Source organism: Dromiciops gliroides, chromosome 3 (genome assembly GCF_019393635.1).
Source record: "Dromiciops gliroides isolate mDroGli1 chromosome 3, mDroGli1.pri, whole genome shotgun sequence".
Taxonomy (NCBI): domain Eukaryota; kingdom Metazoa; phylum Chordata; class Mammalia; order Microbiotheria; family Microbiotheriidae; genus Dromiciops; species Dromiciops gliroides.
Window position 1 is genome coordinate 446,756,460 of NC_057863.1, and position 23,358 is coordinate 446,779,817.

The 23,358-nt window shown below is 39.1% G+C and overlaps 1 protein-coding gene across 2 annotated transcripts in view; it reads left to right on the forward strand.

The window, feature by feature from the left end:
* Positions 1-23,358, forward strand: part of STK39 (serine/threonine kinase 39) — a 323,317-nt gene that overhangs the window by 75,061 nt on the left and 224,898 nt on the right. For both annotated transcript variants that reach the window (XM_043998694.1, XM_043998695.1), the window contains exon 2: positions 4,624-4,739. In XM_043998694.1, the coding sequence (XP_043854629.1) occupies positions 4,624-4,739 (116 nt within the window). The remainder of the gene's footprint in view (positions 1-4,623; positions 4,740-23,358) is intronic.

Here is a 23,358-nt window from a genome sequence, read left to right on the forward strand (position 1 = left end):
GGGGGGTGTGACCATCTGCCTGTGGAAAGTTCCTTTAGTGAGGGAGGACCATTGCCCACTGGTGGAATTGGGTGAGGGGTGGCTACAGATCTCTCTAGCCATCTCCTCTGAACACAAAGGCTGCAGCCACACCCAGAGTTATCTCCCCTGGGGTAAGGGAGATCAGAATGAAGGCTGGAGGTCCAGAAGCTAGCTCAGTCCGCTTATCTCTCTAGGCCTATCTGTCCTCTGGTTTAGATTCCTTGATGTGCCCTGGAGAACTTCTGGGGTGCTCTGCGCCCTCAACAACTTCGTGAGAGTGCTTAAAGATAAAGGAATCTTTTGGATAAGACTTCTTTTAGAGGAGGTAGGAAGATGAAACAGATGGTGGTAAGTGGTCAATTGAAAGAACACATGCTAGATAGAATCAGAGAGTGTCCTTAGAACTAAAAGACACCCTGGAGGTCATCTTAGACTGAGGCATCTTGGACTCCTTCGGCAGTCTAGTGAGGTCTATGGATCCCTTTTCAGAGTATTTTGAAATGCATACAATAAATACATAGGATTACAAAGGAAATCAATTATATTGAAATACAATTATCAAAATATTTTTTAAACAATGCATAGACCCTAAGTGAGAATCCCTCATCTAGTCTAACCCCTCATTTTACAGGTGGGGAAACTGAGGTCCAGAGAGGAAGGGACCTGCCTTCTTTTTTTTTCTTTTTTTCTTTTTGGGTGGGGCAGTGGGGGTTAAGTGACTTACCCAAGGTCACACAGCTAGTAAGAGTCAAGTGTCTGAAGCTGAATTTGAAATTCAGGTCCTCCTGAATCCAGGGCCAGTGCTTATCCACTGTGCCACCTAGCTGCCCCTGGGACCTGCCTTCTGAAAAAAATCAGTGGTAGATCAAGAACCCAGGTTTCTTAACTCATTCCTGTCTGATCTTTTAACATAAGTGATTTCAACTACAGAAGACTTGTAAACATGCAGTTTCAATTCGACAAGCATTTATTGAGGCATCTAGAGCATGTAGTGAATATAATGCTATACCTTGGAGTCTTGAGGACCTGAATTCAAATTCTGCCATTGCCACTTCCTGCCTTTATAACCTTGGACAAATCACCCTCTGCCTGACTCAGTTTCTTCATCTATAAGATAGGGATAACCATAGCACTTGCTTTTCGGGGTTGTTGTGAGAATCAGTAAGATAATATATGTAAAGCACTTTGCATTCCTTAAAGTACTATATAAAATGTTTAACTTATTATTTGTGAAGTACCAACTTACATTCGATGTATTGGAGATGATGCAAAGACAAAATGAGACATTTGTGCCATCATGGAATAGCTTTCTCAAGTAGTGTTCTGAGTGCACTTAGTTTGCTTGGATAACTAGTAGTGAAATTTCAGGAAATAGATATTATTTTCTTCAGGGCCAAAAGCAGGGAAAGAGGCAAAAAGTAAGGCAGGAGGGTCATGGAACCCCGAGAAGATCGGTTCTGGATTCAGGTATTACATCTGAAAAGAAAGAGTGTATTTGTTGAAGATTTTTTGTTTTGTTTGTGGTACCTATTAGTTAAAACAAACCTTCAACACTGGTATCTATCTGTACTGTGCTCCCTGGAAAATTGATGTGTCTGTCATTTCACAGCTATTTACTGAGTGAAAGGTGGCAAAGTCGCGCAAAATAGTGGACTAGAAAGTCCTCCCTGTTACTCAGAATCAAACTAGTGACCTGGAAACGATCTTATAGAATGATTTTGGTTCTTGTTCTTACCTTTCTTTAATGAACGCTTGGAAATGACTTGAAAACTGAAGGCAGTGTTAAGAGCATTCTATTTCCAAGTAGCACCGCAGTACTACTTTGGAAACTTATTGTTTGCAGTATAGCATGGATTGTGAATTGGATATTCTGAAAACCCCTCTCTCTTTACGCCTACATCCCCCGTTCCTCCCCACCCCCAGGACACACGGGTACTACTCAGCTGTCAGAGTCATGGCTGTAACTGTGGCATGTGTGGGAGGTGGGGGGATACATTTTTATTACTTGGCCACCGTGATTCCTGCGCTCACCACTGCTGTGCTTCCCACTTAGGCAGCGTAGGTCACAATGACACCATTGACTTTTGTTTAGTATAAATGTTTCAAACAACAGCAAAAAATAATCATCCTGTTTATACAATAGTAAGTAAAAAGCGGTCAAGATGTAAGAGCCATCCATAAGCTTGCGTCCCACATTCCCATCCATGTATACACTTTCTATGGGGGGAGAGTGAATACACACTAAAATCTAGTGGAAAAAACACATGAGTAGGGAAAGCTATGTGCCCAGGGCAGTTTGCAACTTTGGACTACAGGCCTGGATGTCAGAAATCTCTTAGGAAATGGTCTGCACCATATGTTATCTCTTCCTCTTCTGAGCCTCTCTGCTTACAGCTAGATTTTAACGTTATTTCTCTGCCATTTTTGCGTCACTGAGGTAGTGTTAAGTTTCTTTTAAGAAAGCAAGCAGCATTTTGTAACGGTTTCACTGAAACTGCAGGCCCTAAACCTGGAGGACTGTGGGCTTCCTTAACCTGGGCTTGGAAGCAGTATTAAGCCATTTTAGGGGGATCAGCAGCTCCCCAGATCTGCCTTTTGTGCCAGGAGGAGGACTTTTCTTCTCAAGGTAGAAGGTAGAGGGTAATGCAATCAAGTCACTGAGGGGTTTCCTTTGTGACTTTCCGTGGATGAATGCTAAAGGGCGGTACACAAATAGGTCACTTCCCTTTGTCTTTGCTCTCTTTAATTATACACCTTTAATTAATTTCCAAAGGGCTACCTCAGTCGACCTCCAAATCAGAGAGCTCCCTGCATGAAATGCAGAACTTGTCTATCAGTTTTGCTTAGCTCAAGTCAGTTTCCGTATTCTATCTTCTGAAGCAACTTTTCTCTTGGACTCCTTGGTGTTTAATCATACTAGCTTTCTTATTCTTCTGACTCTTCTTTGCTCCTATAGCTTCTAAAGTCTCATAGGGTGGCATTCCTCATGAGTAGTCTTGTTGGAAAAAAATCCAAAGGCATGCTACAATCAGGTACAGGTGTTTCCTGTAGCCTCTAAATCATTCCGTGGTTTAGAGTTTCTTAGTTTAGTATTGTTCAAAACCCTGCAAAGAGTCATATGTAAATGCTGCCATCCCACCCGCAGCCAGTAGTTTTTGGGCTTTGATGTTCTTTCAAATGTATGTTTGAAAACATGTTTGAAGCAGCTCTTTTTGTATATGAATGTACATTGTCTGTCCCTTTCAGTCAGTAAATTGTTTACATGCCAAAGGGGCATTAGTATGAATCTGACCTGTGATTTTACTGGAAATAGAACACTATCGGTGACTTCTGCCTAAGAATCCTTGCTATATCACCTAGCAACTGAGTATCTGAAGATTTTGATGTGGTGGAGGCAGCCTTTGTAACCTTCAGAATAGCTCTAATTATTAGGAATTCTTATTTACTCCTACCTACATCTGGCATTGTATACTCACAAGGCATCTCTTTTCTCCTGGGCTACTTGTAGACTATTACATAAAAAACATACCATATAATAACCAGAACCTCTTTCTCACTTCATAATTTCTGTCAGTAGAAACCACCACTCACCATGTCTCATCATGTCTAACACCCATGGATCTTCACATCCATCCAATTACTAAGTTCGTTCTACCTTTGAAACACCCTTCATATCTACTAAATCTCCTTCTATTCCCAGGCTCTCACCTGTACTCTTGCAGTGGGATCATAGCTCAAGAGGAGGAAGGGGTCCTTAGAGGTCTTCTGGTCCAAACCTTTCATGTTACACATGAGGAAACTGAGGCTTTAGAGGTTAAGTAATTTGCTTAAGGTCACCCAGGTAGTAAGTAGCAGAACATGGATTTTGAATTAAGATTCTTCGACTGAAAGGCAGACCTTTTCCCCCTTGCATCAAGGATGTCTCTTGAGTCTCCCAAAAATGTTTCTCTTTCGTATTTCAGCCCACGTTTTCAGTGTTCCCAGACTTATCTTTCTTATGTATAGATCTGGTGTTTCTTCTTGTGCGATAAAAAAATCTTTCAAGACTTTCTCTTCAAAGAAACGTTACACTCTTCTGGTTGGCATTCAAGACCTTTCACACTTTGTGCTATCTTATTATTTCAGTCTTCTTTCAAATCTCCCTCCTCTCTGGACTCTACCGGTCAGCCAAGATGGACTGTTCTGGACCAGTTCCTCATGTTTGGTAACTTCACTCTTAATGAGTTGAGGTTTTCAAGGACTCAATGTAAGCTGGCTCTATCGAACCACTTAAAGGAGACATTTAACCAAATCACAGAATTTGCCCATCACCACTTAGGAGCTGGTCAAGCAGAGACATGAACTTGAAAGTAACCAGAATGTACCTTTCTTCTTCTTCTCCAAAATTCTGAATAACCTGTGGTTGTTATTGCTATTTAGTAAGTATTTAAAAAGCCCCCACTAACTTTTATAACTTTAGAAATGTTAAAAGGTAGCATTGGCATCCCCTCCGTATGACTGCTTGTATACACAGATACCTGTTTCATCAAAGTGTTAACAAAGATTAAAGGCTAACCAGTCAGCTTCTTGCTTGGTAACCTCTCTCTCTGTTAACTCTTTCAGGCAGCGGTGCTACTGCTGTGGTCCAGGCTGCGCTATGCAAACCCCGCCAAGAACGAGTAAGCAATAAAAACGCAGTCAATTTAGAAAAATGCCAGACGAGCATGGATGAACTACTAGTAAGTAAAGATGGGTGGAACAAATGAATGGTTTAGTATTCTTTTTTTTCCCCCCTGGATTGATAAAATGGATTGAGAAAGAGAGTAACACTTGGGTGTATAGTTTTGGAAGCATTTATTTCTTAAGGAACCAGCTTTAAATTCCTTTGCTCAAATGTTCGAATTATTGTAGTAATGACACCTAACATAATGTTTTATTAAATTCAATAAGCAATTTGGAAGCACTTGTTATATAAAAAAACATTGTGCTAGGATATACGGAGTACAGAGATGAATGAAATATAGTCCTTTCCAGTAGTAGTAGTGATAGTAGGGCCTCCACCAGTTGAGGACGACCATGGATCAGTGCCTTGAGGAGCCACAGGCCACAGTGGTGCTGTGCAGACCAATATGGGAGCCGCAGCTCCTGAGTGACTCATAACTGGTAACTGCTGCATCCCGTGTTGTATCTACGTCATGGGGAGTAGCTGAGTGTCCTCTTCAGGGCACTGGCCTGGGGTGATCAATATGGAAAACAAGCTGGTGCCCATGCAGCAGGTTTTCCCTTTCTGAGACATTGGTGGATCCAAAGGAGAGTCCTTTCCAGTAAGGAGCTTATAATCTATTGAGTACATGAACTAGAAGCCTGGGTAGAATAGATTGGTTAGGTCATAAACAAGGAGAGCTGGGTAAGGGTATGCTTTTAGTGATTTTTGAAAAGTGGGAGGATAATAACAAAGGGACAAAACAAGAGAAGGAACAATGTCGAAATCTCCAAAAAAGAAAGAAGAGAGTAGAGCCTGCACACTGTTGGACAGTGAGCTTTCCTGAGACCTGGCAAAATCCTAGAACCCCAAAAGGTCTTTAGTGGAGTGCCCCAGGGATATTGTCCTAGTCCTCTTTTAACATTTTGATTGTTGACTCCGATATAAAGACATAATATAGCTTGCTTACCAGACCTGCTGTTATACAAAATTAGGAAGTATAGATACTATGGATAATACAGTTTAAATCTAGAAAGATCTCTGCTAGCTAGAACATTAGGCTGAATCACTGATTTTTTTTTTTGTCCTGGACCCTGCAATTTTCAGTGTAATTTCAGTGAAAATTATGAAACTTAATAGGGTGTAAATGTAAAATCTTAAACATGGGTCCAAAAACTCAACTTTATAACTTCAAGATGGTGAAGACATAGGAGATAGCAGTTCATCTGAAAAAGATTAAGAGTGTTAGCGAACTACAAGTTCAAACACAATGTGATATGACAGTTAAAAAAAAAAGACTGTGTTTTAGGCTGCATTAAGAGAGGTGCAGTTGTGCCTCTCTCTCAGGACTAGTCCTTAGGCATAGCACATCCTGAGTGTTGTGCTCAGTGCTGGACACAGCCTTTCAGGAGGGGCATGAATGAGTTGAAGGGTACCCAGAGGAGAGTGACCAAGATGACGGAAGCCCTGCACAGTGTCATATAAAGTTCATCTAAAAAAAACCAGGGATGCTTTGCCTAGAGAAGAGAAGGACTTAGTGAGAGGGCTGTATTATGGTATCTATCTTTTAAGTATTTGAGTGACTGTCACGTGAAGGAGATAGCAAACTTGTTTTGCTTGGGCCCCAGAGACAGAATTAAAGAGTATGAGGTAGAAGTTGCTGAGAGGAAGATTTAGGCTTGATAAAAGAAAGAAAATCTTTTCTGACAGAGTTCATTGTACATTGAATGAGCAGTTTTCATTTCACTTAAAATCTAATGGCTGAATGACCACCTTGTCAGGAACATTATCGTAAGTGTGACTTAGAACAGGGAGCCTGGGTTGTTCACTCACTGTCATTTAGGGACCCTGAGCTTTGAGATCACATGGCTACCAGGTTCAGTTCTAGGGAAGCTTAGACTCTAACGAGAGAGGACCAGGCTCTTTCTGGAGCTTTCTGTATTTTATGCCCCCATGCCAGAGTATCATGGAAAAATCTGTTAGGTTTTATTATTGTCTAGGGTCTCCCTAAAAGGTAGAAAGTGACTCAAAGTACAGTGTAGATCAGGTAGAGGACAGCTGTTTATTTCAGAACACAAAGGCTCAAAAGCTCTCATTGACAAAGATATAAAACATGATATATCCTGTTTTAACTCTTCTAATAGCGTGATACTTAAAAACAAGGAAACTGAGTGTGATTGTGGTATACATATTTCACTTTTGCCATGGCTCTGCAGTGTCCCACACGACTGCCCTCTAGCTCATGTCCTCGGCAAGGTGAGCCAGGATATTGCCTTGTGTTCTGTGTGTTGGCATCTTCTCCAAGAAGAGTCTTCTGCAGGCACAGCCAGCATTAGGTTAGGGATCCAGCAGTTCTTGAGTTCTTAAACTAGTGAGGTTGTCTCCCAGCGTGGAAATGTCTTTCTCAGGATCTCTCAACCATACTCTGGGAAAGAAACACAAAGCAAGAGAAACAACCAGACGCCTTGAGAACCTAACTTAGACTTACTTAGATGACACAGTGCGCGTTTAATGAGCAGGTACTGTATATGCTGTGGAGGAGAGAACTCTTTCCTCACCATGGGAAATCCACAGAGAGTGAGTTCTGTGACACACATTCTAGAGACCCAAGAAGAGTCAGAATGGAGTTTTGTCTTCAGAGTCTTGCTGAGTGGGTAATATCTTTCTCTAAAATTAGTGTCTAGTCGTTTTGTTGAATTCCCTTCCCTATTTCTGCTGATACATGTATCACAGGATGCTTGGTGTCATATATCACACTTGTGGTCTTGAGGTGATCAGGGTACTCCATGCATGTTTCCATGTACACTTCAGTGAGGTATGTTCTTAGCCAGAACAGATCACGGGAGCACACATAAAGAGGTGATTTCTGTTTAGGTTAACTGCTTTAAACTAAATAACCTCTTGGATCCCTTCTAATTCTATGATTCCAAGCATGGAAGATGAATTGAAAAGATGTTTAGGGGAAAGATGGGGATGATGAATTTGATAAATGGCGAACATCTAGTATGCCAGGATGATAGAATAGTTGGATAAACTCGGAATAGTGTAGGTTTGGATCTCTCATATATTAGAATAGCTAGGGCCTTAGCTTAAGTCCTGCTGAGCCACCTTACAGGAGATCTCTCTCGACCAAGAGGGTCTTGAAGTGCTAATGCAGTTTAGCATGGCCTTCATTCTCAGACTAAGAAATCTGAATTTTATCAGCAAGTGGGTAGCCATTCAAAGTATTGGTTTTTTTATGATGGGTGTGACATGATTAGAACAATTAGATTAAATGTAGCAGAAGTGTGTAGGATGGATTGGAGCAGGGGGCCAGAATAGAGGCCAAAGAGATTCAGCGAGAAAGTTACGGGCAGTAGTCTGCCAGATAGGTTATTAGGGGCCTGGTCTATGGTGGTAGTAGGTATGGAAGAAAGGAGACTGATTGGAGAGATCAGTCCGAAGTGGTGGACGGATTCTCAATAAGACTTGATTCTCTTTGGGTATGGATTGAACGCGATGGCAATGATATCATTTCGCACTCTCTGAAATTCTGTGATTCTTAGACTTGGCTAGTGGTGTGATATGAAAGGGGGAAGGAGAGGGAACAGAAATAGGAAAGCGAGGAGGAGCAGCTATGTGTTCTGGAGTAAAGAGAATACGATTCCAGGTACAAATATCTAGCAGGAAATTGGAGACTGGCATCTAGAGCTCAAGGAAGAAGTCAAGGCATGGGTTATACATTTGTGATTCATGTGCATCAAGATGACATTTGAGTCACTGAGAGTAGGGTCTAAAGGAAGAGTATATAAAGAAAGAAGAGAAAAGTCCTGGGGACAAATATTACAGATGCTTTCACACATCTTACTTATTTATTATAATCAACTTGTGTGAGATGGGCAGAGGATGGGATCTCTGTCTCACATCAGGAAACCGAGGCTCAAAAATCTTGTGTCACCTGGATAGGAAGAAGCAGAAACAGGACTTGAACCTAGAACTTTTAATTCTCTATCCAGAATCTTGGCTCACAAGACTTATGAGTCATTGTGTGTCTGTAATTGCTGGGGAGCTTGGATTTGGCTACTGAGAAGCAGCTTGTTTTTCCTATAGAAGATCCTGTGCCTCCTATTATAAATAAAGTCCTTTGTGTAATGATTGGAACTCCTCAGTGTGGGTAGGAAAGTAGTGGTAAGTTGATGTTTTTGCTTTTTCATTGTATCCCCAGTGTTTTACCATGGTGCCTAGCACATAGTATTTCATACATGCTGGTTAGTTGATGGATTGATGGAATGATGGAATAATTGATTTTTCTGAAATAAGTTGTCTAGCAAGCTGGGAAGAGTTTGAGAATTTAATCTCATAAATATAGTTATCTTTGTGCCTGCCAATTTTCTTTTTTCTCCTTTCTGGCCATTTATATGCGAATGCTGGAAAACTGCAGGGGAGGAGTTAACTGATTGGTTACTAAAACAGTAATCCCAGTGCAAATATTAGTCTAGCAGCTCCAAACAAGTTAGAAAGTATAATGACACTTGGCTGCAAATGAAGAAGGCTTTTGTTATATTCTGTACTGGGAATGAAATGTCATTAACAAGAGCTTTTTGTCTCCATTCAGAATATAGCTTTTATTTCAGGTTTAATTACAGTACACTATAGTTTAAATTGAGTTCAGGCATAAAGCTGTAGTTTTCCAGATCTTCTTGGTCTTATAATTTAAATTAGGCAACACAAACGCATGGATTTTGTTGGGATGGAAACAGCAGATTGGCTATCGTAACAACTCAGATTAAGGAGAAAGGGGTTTCCATAATCCAGAGTTATTTTTAAATTTGCATACGCTTTAAACTGCCTTCAAAAATTCACCTTTCATGTGGCTGTCAAGCTTATATATTGTACTCACAGTGTTAAATTATCCTGAGCGTTTTTTTGTTTTCTGCTATTATGAGCAGGTAGCCAGTGATCATGTAGATGGAAATGATTTCCTTTTTATTTCTTCCAGTTTCAAAATCGCTTTGCCTGGTAGGGAAGAGAAAGAGTCACTATTTTGGGGGAATATTTTAAAGTAATTCATTATTAGGTAATGTTTTTCTAGGTGATTGGCTTTATTTTTTAAGATCACCAAAAATCAGCACCTTGTTGAGGTCTGCTTACTTTTCAGAGAATCAGATTTAGCTTGATGGAACCTAGAGATCATCCAGCCCCGTCTCCTTATTGATTCAGGAGGACCTGAGTTCAAATCCAGCCTTAGACACTTGACACTTACTAGCTGTGTAACCCTGGGCAAGTCACTTAACCCCCATTGCCCTGCAAAACAAAACAAAAAAAACCCCGTAACATTAGTATCACCATGGTAGTAAGTGGCAGAGCCAGGACTGGAACCCAGGTTGGTCTGTCTACAAATACAGTCCTCATTCCACTGTATCCTGTTGCCTTAGCTCTTCTTACTTTGGTGTTCCTGGTGGTTAAGGGGTGACAGCTGAAGCTGATCCTTCATTCTTATAGAAGGGCACTTCTGGTACTTGTACCTGAAAATGTTGGGTGAGTTCCCCAGGGCTGGAAGACTAGATTTTTTGTTCCTGTAACTTCAGCTTTTGGACTGTCTTATTGTTTCCTCTTAATTCCATAAGCATTTATTAAGTCAACTACTATATCAGAGACACTTTACTCTCTTGAACTTATTATCACAACTAGTTTCCCTGTTGTGTCTTTGAATAGGTAATAGTAATGCTGATACAGGATATGGGGCCCTAATCAGTCAACCAAATATAATTTATTAAGTGCATACTAAAGAATAGAAAGGATAAAAGACAAAAATAAAATAAAGTGATTTTTTTTTTTTTAAGGGGGAAGCAGTACCATGGGCTTCATGGACCAAGGTGGTACTCAAGCTGAATGAAAGAGACCTGGGGTTCTTCGAGGTAGAGGGGTGAGGAGGGAGGGCATTCCCCTGTGTGGGGGAGAGCTAGTGCAAAGGGGTGGGTTGGTAAGAGCAAGAAGGCCAGTCTGGCTGGACCTCAGAATGTTGGGAAACAAAAGAATACCCTGATGAGAGTCACAAAGGAGAATGGGCCCTCCCTTTTTATTTACTCTAACCAGGAAGCAGAGAGTAAGTGGCCCCAGGAAGAACAGCACTTCTGGTAGGCCAGTGCCTCCCACCAGTGGGGAAGGAACTCTTTGTTGCTTTGGAGGTAGGGAAAGGTTTGAGAGTTGCAGATAGTGTGGATTCTTACAGTTGTTTTTTTGTTTGTTTGTTTTGTTTTTGAGGGCAATGGGGGGTTAAGCTAGTAAGTGTCTGAGGCTGGGGTTTGAACTCAGGTCCTCCTGAATCCAAGGCTGGTGCCTTATCCACTGCGCCACCTAGTCTGCCCCCCTTCTTACAGTTTTTTAAAAACTATTTTATTGGGGGGGCTAGGTGGTGCAGTGGATAATGCAACCGGCCCTGGAGTCAGGAGGACCTGAGTTCAAATCCGGCCTCAGACACTTGACACTTACTAGCTGTGTGACCCTGGGCAAGTCACTTAACCCCCATTGCCCCAGCAAACAAACAAACAAAGAAACCTATTTTATCTTTATTGTGATATCACTGTCATATTGAGGGGAGAAATCCCTCACACCTCCCTAGGCTGAACCCTTCCTTTTGACAAAATCAGGAAACCAAAATCTCTGATACCTTGGCCCATGTGTGATGACATGTACAACAGCTGGTCCTAGGAGTTTCTTCACCTCTCTTACCATGAGGAGGATTTGATCAGTTTTAACGAATTCTTCATTACCAATATAGTTTTCTTCTGCATCATGGTAGTATGAATGAGCATATATATATGGATGTGTATATGTGCGTATTATCCTTTGCATTTTATTCAGAGAGTAAAAATCAGAAGCATATGTTTAAAATTTAGAAACAATGATAAGAGCTTATAATCAGCAAATTAACAAATGTTGATTAACGCCTACTATGGTCCAGGCACTAGGAATACAGCTACAGGAAGTGAAAGCTGTTTCTGTTCTGAATTGATTTACATTATAATGGGGAGAGACAACAATATGTATATACACGGTATAAATAGAAAGTTAATAATACAGTTGTTAAATACTAGATAGTTGGGGAGGGAGAGTATTATGGTTTGAGAGTTAAAAAAGGCGTCATAAGAAGATGTTTGCATTGGCATTTTAATGGAAGCGAGGGAGTTTTTAAGTTGGAGATCATGCCAGGCATGAAGGATAACCAGGACAAGGTTTTGGAGATGGGAGATGGCATGTGAAGACTGAGAGAAGGCCACTTTGCCAGGATAACAGGGTAGGAGTGGAGGAACAATAGCCAGTTGAGGCTGCAAAGGTATGTTGGGGTTTGGATGCTAAACAGAGGATTGTATCTTTCGTTTGGCATTGGGTGAATAAGGGGGGTCACCTGGTCAGAGCTGCACTTAAGGACACACTTTTGGTAACAACGGGGGGATGGACTAGAGCGGGATAGACTTGAAGCTGGGACACCACTTAGGAGTGGAGAAGTGATGAGGGTCTGAAATAATATGATAGCTGTGTAAGTAGAAAAAAGGGGTCACATGTAGAAATGGCATGATTTGTTGACTGACTGGATGTTTAAGATGAGGAAGAGTGAGGGATTGAGGATAATGCCACATTATTGATCTGGGAGGCACCAGGATTGGATATCTTGATATGAATCATGAATAGAAATGGTAGCTAAACCTGTGAGATCAGACAAAATTACCAAGACAGATTTTAGAGGGAAAAGAGAAGGGGCCTGGGACATATCTTGGGAGCACCCACAGTTAGGTGACAATATGTTGAGGATAAGAAATCAAAGGAGAAATAATCTGATTGGAAGGAGATGAGCCAATAGAAGAATAGTAAGGTATCATTAAAACCCAGAGAGTAGAGATGTGACAGGAAGAGAGAAGGGGTAGTTCATAGTGTCAAAATACATGAACATTCTATAACCTTTGACATGTTTTTATATTTAACCTTTTCAAGAGGAAAACGAGTCATTATTTGACTTTCATAAAGGACTGAATGAACTTGAGCCTATGAGATCTTTCATGTTAAAAAAAAGTAGCATTTACACTAAGACGTATTTCAAGATCTATAGATCTAAAGACTTGAATAACTTGTTCAAGGAAACTCAGGTAACAAATGAAAGAAGTGGAATTCTGCTTCATCGGTCAAATCTAGTTTGTTGTTTTTTTTTTTTTCTGCCATGCCAGGTTGCCTTCTTTTAAGTTGTAAAGACTGCAGTGCCTGCAATTTAATTATCTCCCTGGATTCAGGTTTTGACAGTGTTTGGACATCCGGTATCTTAGTAATCCCTTCATTCCCTGTATGTGTATTATATGCAGGATTAATACATGGATTTTTTCTTTCCAGGTCAGTGCACTAGATCCTTTTGCAAACTGTGGCATTGTTTAACTAGAAGCCATTGTTCTTATAAGAAACAATGGTAGCTGGAGTCCCAAACTACTGAGAGCGTTATGTCATGGGAGGACCTTTACACTGATGTTAACCTTTTGCTTACTCCTTGCCTGATCTGAGCTGTCTAGCATAGATAGTCTCCTCAAGTTGAGTTTTTCTTTTATTTATTTTTTAAGTGAATATTATAGGAGATCAGTGACTGTTTTTGAGGAAACTTTATATAGAATATTTGAATGCAGTTTTTTTTAAAAACTATAGAAAAATAGTATGCGGTTAACTAGAAGAGTTGAGTTTGGTATTGATCAATGGAAAAATCATCATTAGTCTCTTAATAGTAGGCATCTCATGGGGGCATCTAGGTGGCACAATGGATAGGGCACTGGCCCTGGATTCAGAAGGACCTGAGTTCAGGTCCAACCTCAGACACTTGACACTTACTAGCTGTGTGACCCTGGGCAAGTCACTTAACCCTCATTGCCCCCCCCCCCAAATTAGGCATCTCTGAGAAGATTTTTCTACTTTGAAAAACAGTTTTAAGTAAAAAAAAACTGAGAGTTATATTGCCTTTTTATTTGAAGCTTTTGCTTGGGAAGGTGAGATTCAGTTATTTAATATATTTTGTTCTGAAAAATCATGGTGTTTGAAGGAAACTCATTTATTTGGTTTCAAGTCAAGTTTTCTTACCAACACCCCCCCACCCCCCCAACTCCCTGCTAATGATTTTAATACACCTCTCACTTAAACACTGAGTGGGTATTCAAAATGGGAACCTGGTAACCAAACCCCAAATGAGAGACTTTGAGTTAAGCAGCTTTTTGGAAAAAGGTAAGGAAATAAAAGGTGTCAACAGACGCTAACATTGCCAGAAGTTGGCACTTATGGACAATACTTTAAAAGTCTGAAAACAAAGAGTGAATGCCAGTTTGCTTTAGAATTAAGGGAGAGAAAGATCTGACAGAGATGGTAAATGGATTAGATGACATCACTGGTGCTAAATAACCTAAGTAAATTTTAATGAAATTCACTAGATTAAAGAGGGATTTGTAATACTTTATTATTAGTTATTATTATAGTGCCTGGAGAAGTGAACTTTAAGTAGGTAGAAGAAGGAAGAATGTAGAATGGGACGGTTGAATATATAGAAAGGCAAGGTTTTTACCTTGATGAAATGATACTTTTCCATAAGCCTTTATGCATTTGATGCCAAGAGTTAGCCTAAAACATGTGTTTAAGCATATGTATTTATTTGTGACACAGAGATAACATTTTTTTTTGGTTTGTTTTTTTTTGGGGGCAGTGAGAGTTGATTGACTTGCCCTGGTTTACACAGCTAGTGTCAAATCTGGATTTGAACTCAGGTCCTCCTGAAACCAGGGCCGGTGCTTATTCACTGTGTCACTTAGCTATCTCCAAGAGATAACATTTAATTCATCTCAATGAATGCATTTTTTGGGGGAGAAAGTAGTAGATATAGTGCTGGACTGCTAAATGTGGGAGGCAGGAAGGCTTGGGTTTAAAATACCACCTCTGATACTTGGATAGATGTATAACCTTGGGCAACTATCAGTTTTTTCATCTGTTTTGAAGCTCAAATGAGATGATATTTTTAAAGCACTTTGAAAACTTTAAAATACAACATAAATGTCAGCATTATTTAATGTTCACTTTTTCCTCTGCTGTCCAAGCTTTGAAGATATGTGAAAACACAAGTGTGCTATGATTTCTAGCCATATTATATAACTTCTTAATGTATTTTTGTAGCTAGCCTTTTAAAGGGAGGTAATTATATAGCTTCTATAGGATTATTCAGTAAGTATTTGTGAAATGAATGCATTAACAAATGCCAAATGATCTATGTAGATCAGGTACAATCATGATACTTAGAGGTGATTTTCAGTGGCGATGGAATTGTTAAAAAATAGATATTTAGAAAAAAGTAAGGTGTGTCATTAGCACATTCTCATCTTATTTAATTTTCTACGCTCAGAAATCTGAATCCTTTGTGGTCCACTCTCATGTGCCACATCTTTATCTTTGTTAGCCAGCAGTAGTACAGCTACTTCTCTTCTGCTTTCATGAGCAGTCATTATATCACAGGAGCCACCAGGAGTAGATTCAGTTGGAAATGAAGGAATGATCTTTCAGTATGTGAAATCATGGCTCTTTGCCCAAGAAGATCTTCCCCTCACTGCCCTCCCCCCATCCGGGCAGTGAAAGGATAAGTAATTGATTCCATTGTGAAATAACCTTTAAGTTCAACTGGGATTTTAGCATGTTTCTCTGGGAACTTAAAAAAAGTACACATAAGTTATGGCTATATGCTCATCGTGGTCTGCACCGAGCACTGATTAAGAGTCAGGAGACCTTGCTTCTGCTCCAAGCTTTGCTGCTGAGTAGCTGAGTGACCTTTAAAGTCATTTAACTGGGATTCTGCTTTATTTAATAGGAGTGGCCCTTAAGAGTTAGCAAGGCTTAGTGGCTAGAGCTAGCCTTACACTCAGGAAGCCTTGGTTTCAAGTCTCATCCTGGCTATACACTGTGTCTGTGACCTTGGGTAAATCTCTAAATATCTGTTTCCCACTCAGACCCCTCTGACCTTCAGTTGTAGGACAGCTGCCAGTCTCCACTGATACAGAAAGCTCCTGCCTTTGATCTTCTTGCACCAATGCGCCTCTCTAGTCCAAACAAACACACAAACACTCAATATCAAACTCTCACTTAATAGAACACTTAGTAGACAGCAGTATTGACTGGAAAGTGGTTTGCATGGCAGGAATTCTGTTTTCTTACTGACCTCCATCATAAGGTCAGAAATTCCAGTGTTTTCCTACAATTTTTCTGTTCTGGCCAAGGTAATAAAATATACTTTGGCCAGTAGAACTTTTGAAAAAAACATCACACTTCTCCAGTACTATGAGCACCTCTGATTTCATTAGCCTGGGTATTCTCTTACCAAAGCATATGATAAGAAGTTAGTAGACATTCTTTGAGAGTTGTGCTCAGGGTGAAAAATCCATCCCTCTGTCCAGATTCTGTCTGTCAATGGACCTTTTCAGACTTACCTGGGCTGTTGGATAGCAGACTTTTGCTACCTACTTACTAAGACCCTACATTTACACTTAGACTAAGTTTGTACATTAATGACAAAAGAACTCTGATAAAATTTCACACCATCATTCACAAAATATTGCCAGTAGTCCATGGTATGAAGGTGTTTCTGCGGTTCTACAAGACCCCTTTATTAGAGAAGGCAGTGTGATATGTGAGGCAGTTTGTTATAGGAGTTAGTGATGGTCCCTGGAATAAGGAAGACTTGAGTTCAAATTTCACCTTTGTCTAAGACTCAGAGCATTGATATAGAAGAATTGAGGTCACATTCATATTGATATCTTTATTGTAAATGGAAGCAGAAGAATTGTAAGCCAAATGGAAGGATACCTTCTTCTTAAATGAAATAATGACAGTTCAGGATGTGGTTTTTATTCTCTGCCCCAAAGCAAGAGAGAAGAAGCATTTCATGGGGCATTTGGTCATCTAATTTCTTTTTTAGAATGCTTTTAATAATAAGCATAGCAATATGTTCACCCTGAAAACAAGCACAACTTTTGTAGAGAGAGAGAAGTAGTGACATTCTCTGAAGAAGTGGATGAGATTCAGCAGCTGGAGGTAATATGGAATCATGGCTTAGAGACCTTGAGTCAAGTTCTGCCTTTGACATATACTGAATGTGTATAACTCTTGCTAAGTCACTCTTTTTTTTTTTTTTAAATGTATATAGGTATTTTATTTTTTCCGTTACATGTAAAGATAGTTCTCAACTTTTGTTTATACAAACTTTAACAATTTCAGATTTTTCTCCCTCCCTCCCCTCCCTCCCCCCTCCCCTAGACAGCAGGTAATCTGATATAGGTTATATCTATATATCTCTATACATATACATATAGATATAGATATATACACACACACACACACACACATATATATATATATACACATAATAACATTAATCCTATTTCTGCATTAATCCTGTTACAAGAGAAAAAATCAGAGCAGTGATGCAAAACCTCAAAATAGAAAAAAAAAACCAACAGCACCCAAAACAAGAAATAATATGGTTCAATCAGCATCTATACTCCACAGTTCTTTCTTTCTTTTTTTTTCTTGGATTTGGAGATCCTCTTCTGTCATGAGTTCCCTGGAACTCTTCTGTACCATTGCATTGGTGAGAAGAATATAGTCCATCACAGTAGGTCAACACTCAATGTTGATGATACTGTGTACAATGTTCTTCTGGTTCTGCTCATCTCACTCATCATCAGCTCACGTAAGACCCTCCAGGTTTCGTTCAACTCTTCCTGCTCATCATTTCTTACAGCACAATAGTATTCCATTGTATTCCATAGACCACAACTTGGCCGCAGCCATTCCCCAATTGATGGGCACCCCCTCAACTTCCAATTCCTTGCTACCACATAAAGACAGCTATAAATATTTTTGTACATGTGGTCCCGTTCCCCCTTCCATGATTTCTTTGGGGGGGCAAAAGACCTAAAAGTGGAATTGCTGGGTCATAGGGTATGCACAGCTTTATCGCCCTTTGGGCATATTTCCAAATTGCTCTCCAGAATGGTTGGATCAGCTCACAGCTCCACCAACAATGCATTAGTGTTCCAATTTTTCCCACAGCCTCTCCAACATTTATTAGCTGCCTTTGTTGTCATTTTAGCCAATCTGATAGGTGTCAGGTGGTACCTCATAGTTGTTTGAATTTGCATCTCTCTAATCACTAGAGATTTAGGAGCATTTTTTTCATATGGGAAATAGATAGCTTTGGGTTTCTTCATCAGAAAACTGCCTGTTCATATCCTTTGACCATTTCTCAATTGGGGAATGACTTGGATTCTTATAAATTTGATTTAATTCCCTATATATTTTAGAGATGAGGCCTTTATCAGAAGCACTGGCCTCAAAAATTGTTTCCCAGCTTTCTGCCTCCCTTCCAATTTTGGATGCATTGCTTCTGTTTGTACAAAAATTTTTAAATTTAATATAATCAAAATCATCCATTTTGCATTTTATAATATACTCTATCCTCTTGTTTGGTCAAAAACTGTTTTCCTTTCCAAAGATCTGATAGGTACACTATTCCTTTCTCTCCTAATTTACCTATTGTATCACCTCTTATGTCTAAATCATATATCCATTTGACCTTATTTTAGTATAAGGTGTCAGATGTTGGTCTATGCCTAATTTTCTGCCATACTATCTTCCAGTTTTCCCAGCAGTTTTTGTCAAATACTGAGTTCCTATCCCAGAAGCTGGAGTCCTTTGGGTTTATCAAACACTACATTACTAGTGTCCATTTACTACTGCATTTCCTGAGCCTAGCCTATTCCATTGATCTACCACTCTATTTTTTAGCCAGTACCAGATAGTTTTGATGACTGCCGCTTTATAGTAAGCTCCAGGTTTGGTACCAAGCTACCCACCTTCCTGTGAATTTTTTTTCATTATTTCCCTGGATATTCTTGATTTTTTGTTTTTCCAGATGAATTTTTGTTTGTTATTTTTTCTAGCTGTATAAAATAATTTTTAGGTAGTCTGATTGGTATGGCACTGAATAAGTAAATTAATTTAGCAGTATTGTCATTTTTACTATATTAGGCTCTGCCTATCCATGAGCAATTGATATCTTTCCAATTATTTAGATCTGATTTGATTTGTGTGAAGAGTGTTTGTAGTTGTGTTCATAGAGTTCCTGGGTTTGTCTTGGCAAGTAGACTCCCAAGTATTTTATATTATCTACGTTACTTTAAAATGGAATTTCTCTTTCTATCTCTTGCTGCTGGACTTTGTTGGTCATGTATAGAAATGCTGATGATTTATGTGGATTTATTTTATATGCTGCTACTTTGCTAAAGTTGTTAATTGTTTCAAGTAATTTTTGAGTTGATTCTCTAGGATTCTTTAAGTATACCATCATATCATCTGCAAAGAGTGATAGTTTTGTTTCCTCCTTGCCTATTCTAATTCCTTTAATTCCTTTCTCTTCTCTGATTGCTAAAGCTAACATTTCTAGGACAGTATTAAATAATAGGGGTGATAATGGACATCCCTGTTTCACCCCTGATCTTATTGGGAAGGCCTCTAATTTATCTCCATTGCATATAATACTTGCTGATGGCTTTAGGTAGATACTGTTTATTATTCTAAGGAAAGCTCCCCCTATTCCTAAACTCTCTAGTGGTTTTATTAGGAATGGGTGCTGTACTTTGTCAAAAGCTTTCTCTGCATCTATTGAGATAATCATATGATTTTGGTTGGTTTTCTTATTGATGTGGTTGATTATGGTTAATAGTTTTCCTAATGTTGAACCAGCCCTGCATTCCTGGTATAAATCCCACCTGGTCATAGTGTATTATCCTGGTGATCACTTGCTGTAATCTCCTTGCTAATATCTTATTTAAGATTTTAGCATCAATATTCATTAGGGAAATTGGTCTATAATTTTCTTTCTCTGTTTTTGCTTTGCCTGGTTTTGGTATCACCACCATATTTGTGTCATAAAACGAATTTGGTAGAACTCCTTCTTCACCTATTTTTCCAAATTTATTGTATAATATTGGAATTAATTGTTCTTTAATGTTTGGTAAAATTCACCTGTAAACCCATCTGGCCCTGGGGATTTTTTCTTAGGGAGTTCATTAATAGCTTGTTTCAATTTCTTTTTCTAATATGGGTTTATTTAAGGATTTTATTTCCTCTTCAGTTAACCTGGGCAGTTTGTATTTTTGTAAATATTCATCCATTTCATTTAGATTGTCAAATTTATTGGCATACAGTTGGGCAAAATATTTCCTAATTATTGCTTTAATTTCCACTTCATTGGTGGTAACATCACCCTTTTCATTTTTGATACTGGTAATTTGGTTTTCTTCTTTCTTTTTTTTAATCAAATTAACCAATATTTTATCTATTTTATTGGTTTTTTCATAAAACCAGCTCTTAGTTTTATTGATTAATTCTATAGTTTTTTTGCTTTCAATGCTAAGTCACTCTTAGTACTGTAGGTAATTTTCCAAGTCTATAAATGCAATATGTATTCTTTATCCACTTGGAAATGGACTTGTATTTATTTATATTGATGTAGGGACCTCCAGGCTAAGGAAACCCCTCTTGCTGATACACATAGGCACTTTTTCTGCAAGTTGCAGTCTTTGAGATTGAAAAGATTGAACTAATATTAATATGCCAGCTGACTAACCTTCTGGGCACTGCCTGCCAACTGCTTTGGCTAGGTAGGTGGCACTACCAGCAGTCAAGGGCCTCTGAGAAAGTGCAGCTCTTTTGAGTGGGGGATGGAGTATCTTGAAGCACTCAGATCCTGTGTTCAGGCCTTTAGGTTACTCTAATAGTCTTCAGAGTGCTATCTCTGCATCTAGTTTCTCCCCCTCCAATACATCTTTCACAGCATTATGAGACTAATTTAAAGCATTGCTTTGATTGGGTTATTTCCCTGGTAAGAAATTGTCTGTTGTTGCTTTTTAGGATTGATTAGAGAATTAAAAAGTCCATATTCTATAGGTTGCCTATTTATGGTCCTCTATAATTTGCCCTTAGTCTGCTTTTGCAGGTTAATTTTGAATGTTTTATTAAACCAAACCTTTCCACTATTGGCAGTTCCATTTACTTACTGTCTTGCCAACACAACTTGTGCTTTCTCCCTCAAGGTTTTATTTACATCTTTCCTCCCCTCCTGGAATTTCTTTTTTCTTTACCTTTCCAAATGCTATCCATAATTAAAGACTCAATACAACTCCTCCTTGGTCACTGCAGCCTGAACTGACCTAGCTCACATCTTAACAACTTTACAACTTATTGCCTGGCATTCTTCGTTTGGAAATTAATCATATATTTTTGTGTGATATATTACCATTAAATATCATTTATATTTCTTGTGAAGTTTAAAGCTTTCATGTTTTGTATTTTTTCCCTCCACTAGATTCTAAGTTTCTTGGTGTCAGGCTGTGAGTAAGTCACTTAAACTTTTGTTTTTCAGGAAATTCTGTAAACTGAAGAGAAGGTGCTGACCTACATTTGTTGAGTGCAGTTCTTCACCTGGGAATTCACTGTAACAGTGAAATCTTAGGTCTGGTCCTTGCCCCTAACATTTTCAAAGGAAACAAGTAGAAATATTTATAGCTTCCTTGTATTTTCCTTGTATTTCTGTGCCCGGCTCTTAGCACAGTGCCTGGCACATAGTAAGCACTTAGTAAACGCTCATAACCTTGCCTTGTCCTGCCCTATCCTAATTCTCGTTTATATAGCAGACAAGGTCATTCTTCTCGACGTCTATATACTCTCTACACAATTATGTCAAGTTATCTCTTTCACTGGGTTAACCTATAACTCTTATATTAGCCTTATCACTTGATACTACCTTATAAAGTTATTTTATGGGTTTTAGAAGCTGGCTTCCTTAGATCAACTGAGAACTGCCTTCCTTCATAACAAGACTGCTTTTCTCTACTCCATTTTTGCCTTTTTTTTCATAGTGTTCTTCTGTGGATTAACTCTCTTCCTTTTTCTCTTGCTTGTTCCTGCCTTCCCTTCCTTCTTAGTGGAGTAGCAAGGCCATTGTGGGGTTTCTGTATTTTAGAGAATAAAACAGCAGTGATTTTCTTGGCATAGTGGATATTTTTCAAGTTATTAAGGGGCAAAATTTGTTACTGTCTTTTGATTTATCCTGTTTGGTTAATTACAGCATCTGTGGGCCCAGCACAGCCCCTCTAGTCTAAAGTTTTTCTTTCCTTTTTAAATTTAGCTTTGAAAACTAAAAGCACAAAACCTTTTTTTCCAGGAGCTACTGGGGCCTTTGGCATTGTTTTCTTATGCAAAAAAAAATTGAAGTAATTCTTTCCTCATAGTTTGAGGGAGGGACTCTATGAAGATGTCTGAAGCCACAAGAGTTATGGAAAGTGGCTTTTTCACAATTGTGTCTTTGAAAATAGTTAATCCGCCCCCCCCCCCCATGCTTTTGCTAGTAAGAAAATTTTCAAGTATTTCATGAACCATTAAATTTTTTTTATAGCCTTGGTATATCTTGTAGACTTGAAAACATTCTTTATATTTCTGTTGTACAATAAAAGTAATAAAACACATTTTGTTGAATTATAGCTGTTATCTCCTATAAGGGAGAACACTTGGTTGTACTTTGGATGAGTCATTTTTTCCCTTAGGTGGCTATTTAAGAGATGGGCTTGTAGGAGACTAGGCTATAACCACATCATTCCTTGTCTAGGCAGGCACTTTATTGTTTTTTGTTTGTTGTCTACAGCACGTAATTAGGATCAGGAAAAGAAATTCTCACTTTTTATGCATGTTTGCTGAATATATACTTCATTATTGAACAGATACAGTTCATGATGTTACCCTACCTTTCTGCTCTCTTTGTTAGTTAGAGGGGCCTATTTTTTAAAAACTCATTTGTTGGCGCTGATGTCTTGATTAAATAATATATATGAATCTGGCTACCCAGAGTTGGTGGACACAGCATCTTTTCCCTTTTAACAGGCAGCTCCTATGTCTGGAATGGAACCCTTCCCAACACACACACACACACACACACACACACACACACACACTTCTTCAAAACACACTTGAGTTACTACCTTCTACTGTAGACCTCTCTTGATTTCCATTCTCCCACCCCAAGTGATTAGTGTTTTTTTACCTCTTGAAATTGCTTTGTATCATGAATGAAAAAACATTTATTAAATGATTTCTATGCTTCATACACTTGTGCTAAGGGGTGTAGTTGTAGGTTAGTCATTTTTCCTCATGTCTGACTCTCTGTGACCCCATTTGGCATTTTCTTGGCAGAGATACTTGAGTAGTTGGCCATTTCTTTCCCTAGTTACAGATGAAAAACTGAGGCAGACGACATTAAGTGACTTGCTCATATCATAGAGCTAGTTAGTGTCTGAAGACAGATTTGAACTTAGGAAAATGAGTCTTCCTAGTTCCAGGCCAGTGCTCTATCCAGTGTACCACCTGGCTGTGCCATGGGCTAGGAAATACAAGTATAAACAAGACAATCATCCTTGCCGTCATAGAGCTTACGTTCTCAAAGTGGGGAGCACTTTGGTAGAGTGGGGCCATAGAGGAGGAGATTGACAAACTCTTTCCAGGAGCAATGGCAGAATCAGTTGGATCGCATTTGATCATAGTTTTGGAACTTTAGAGTGGGA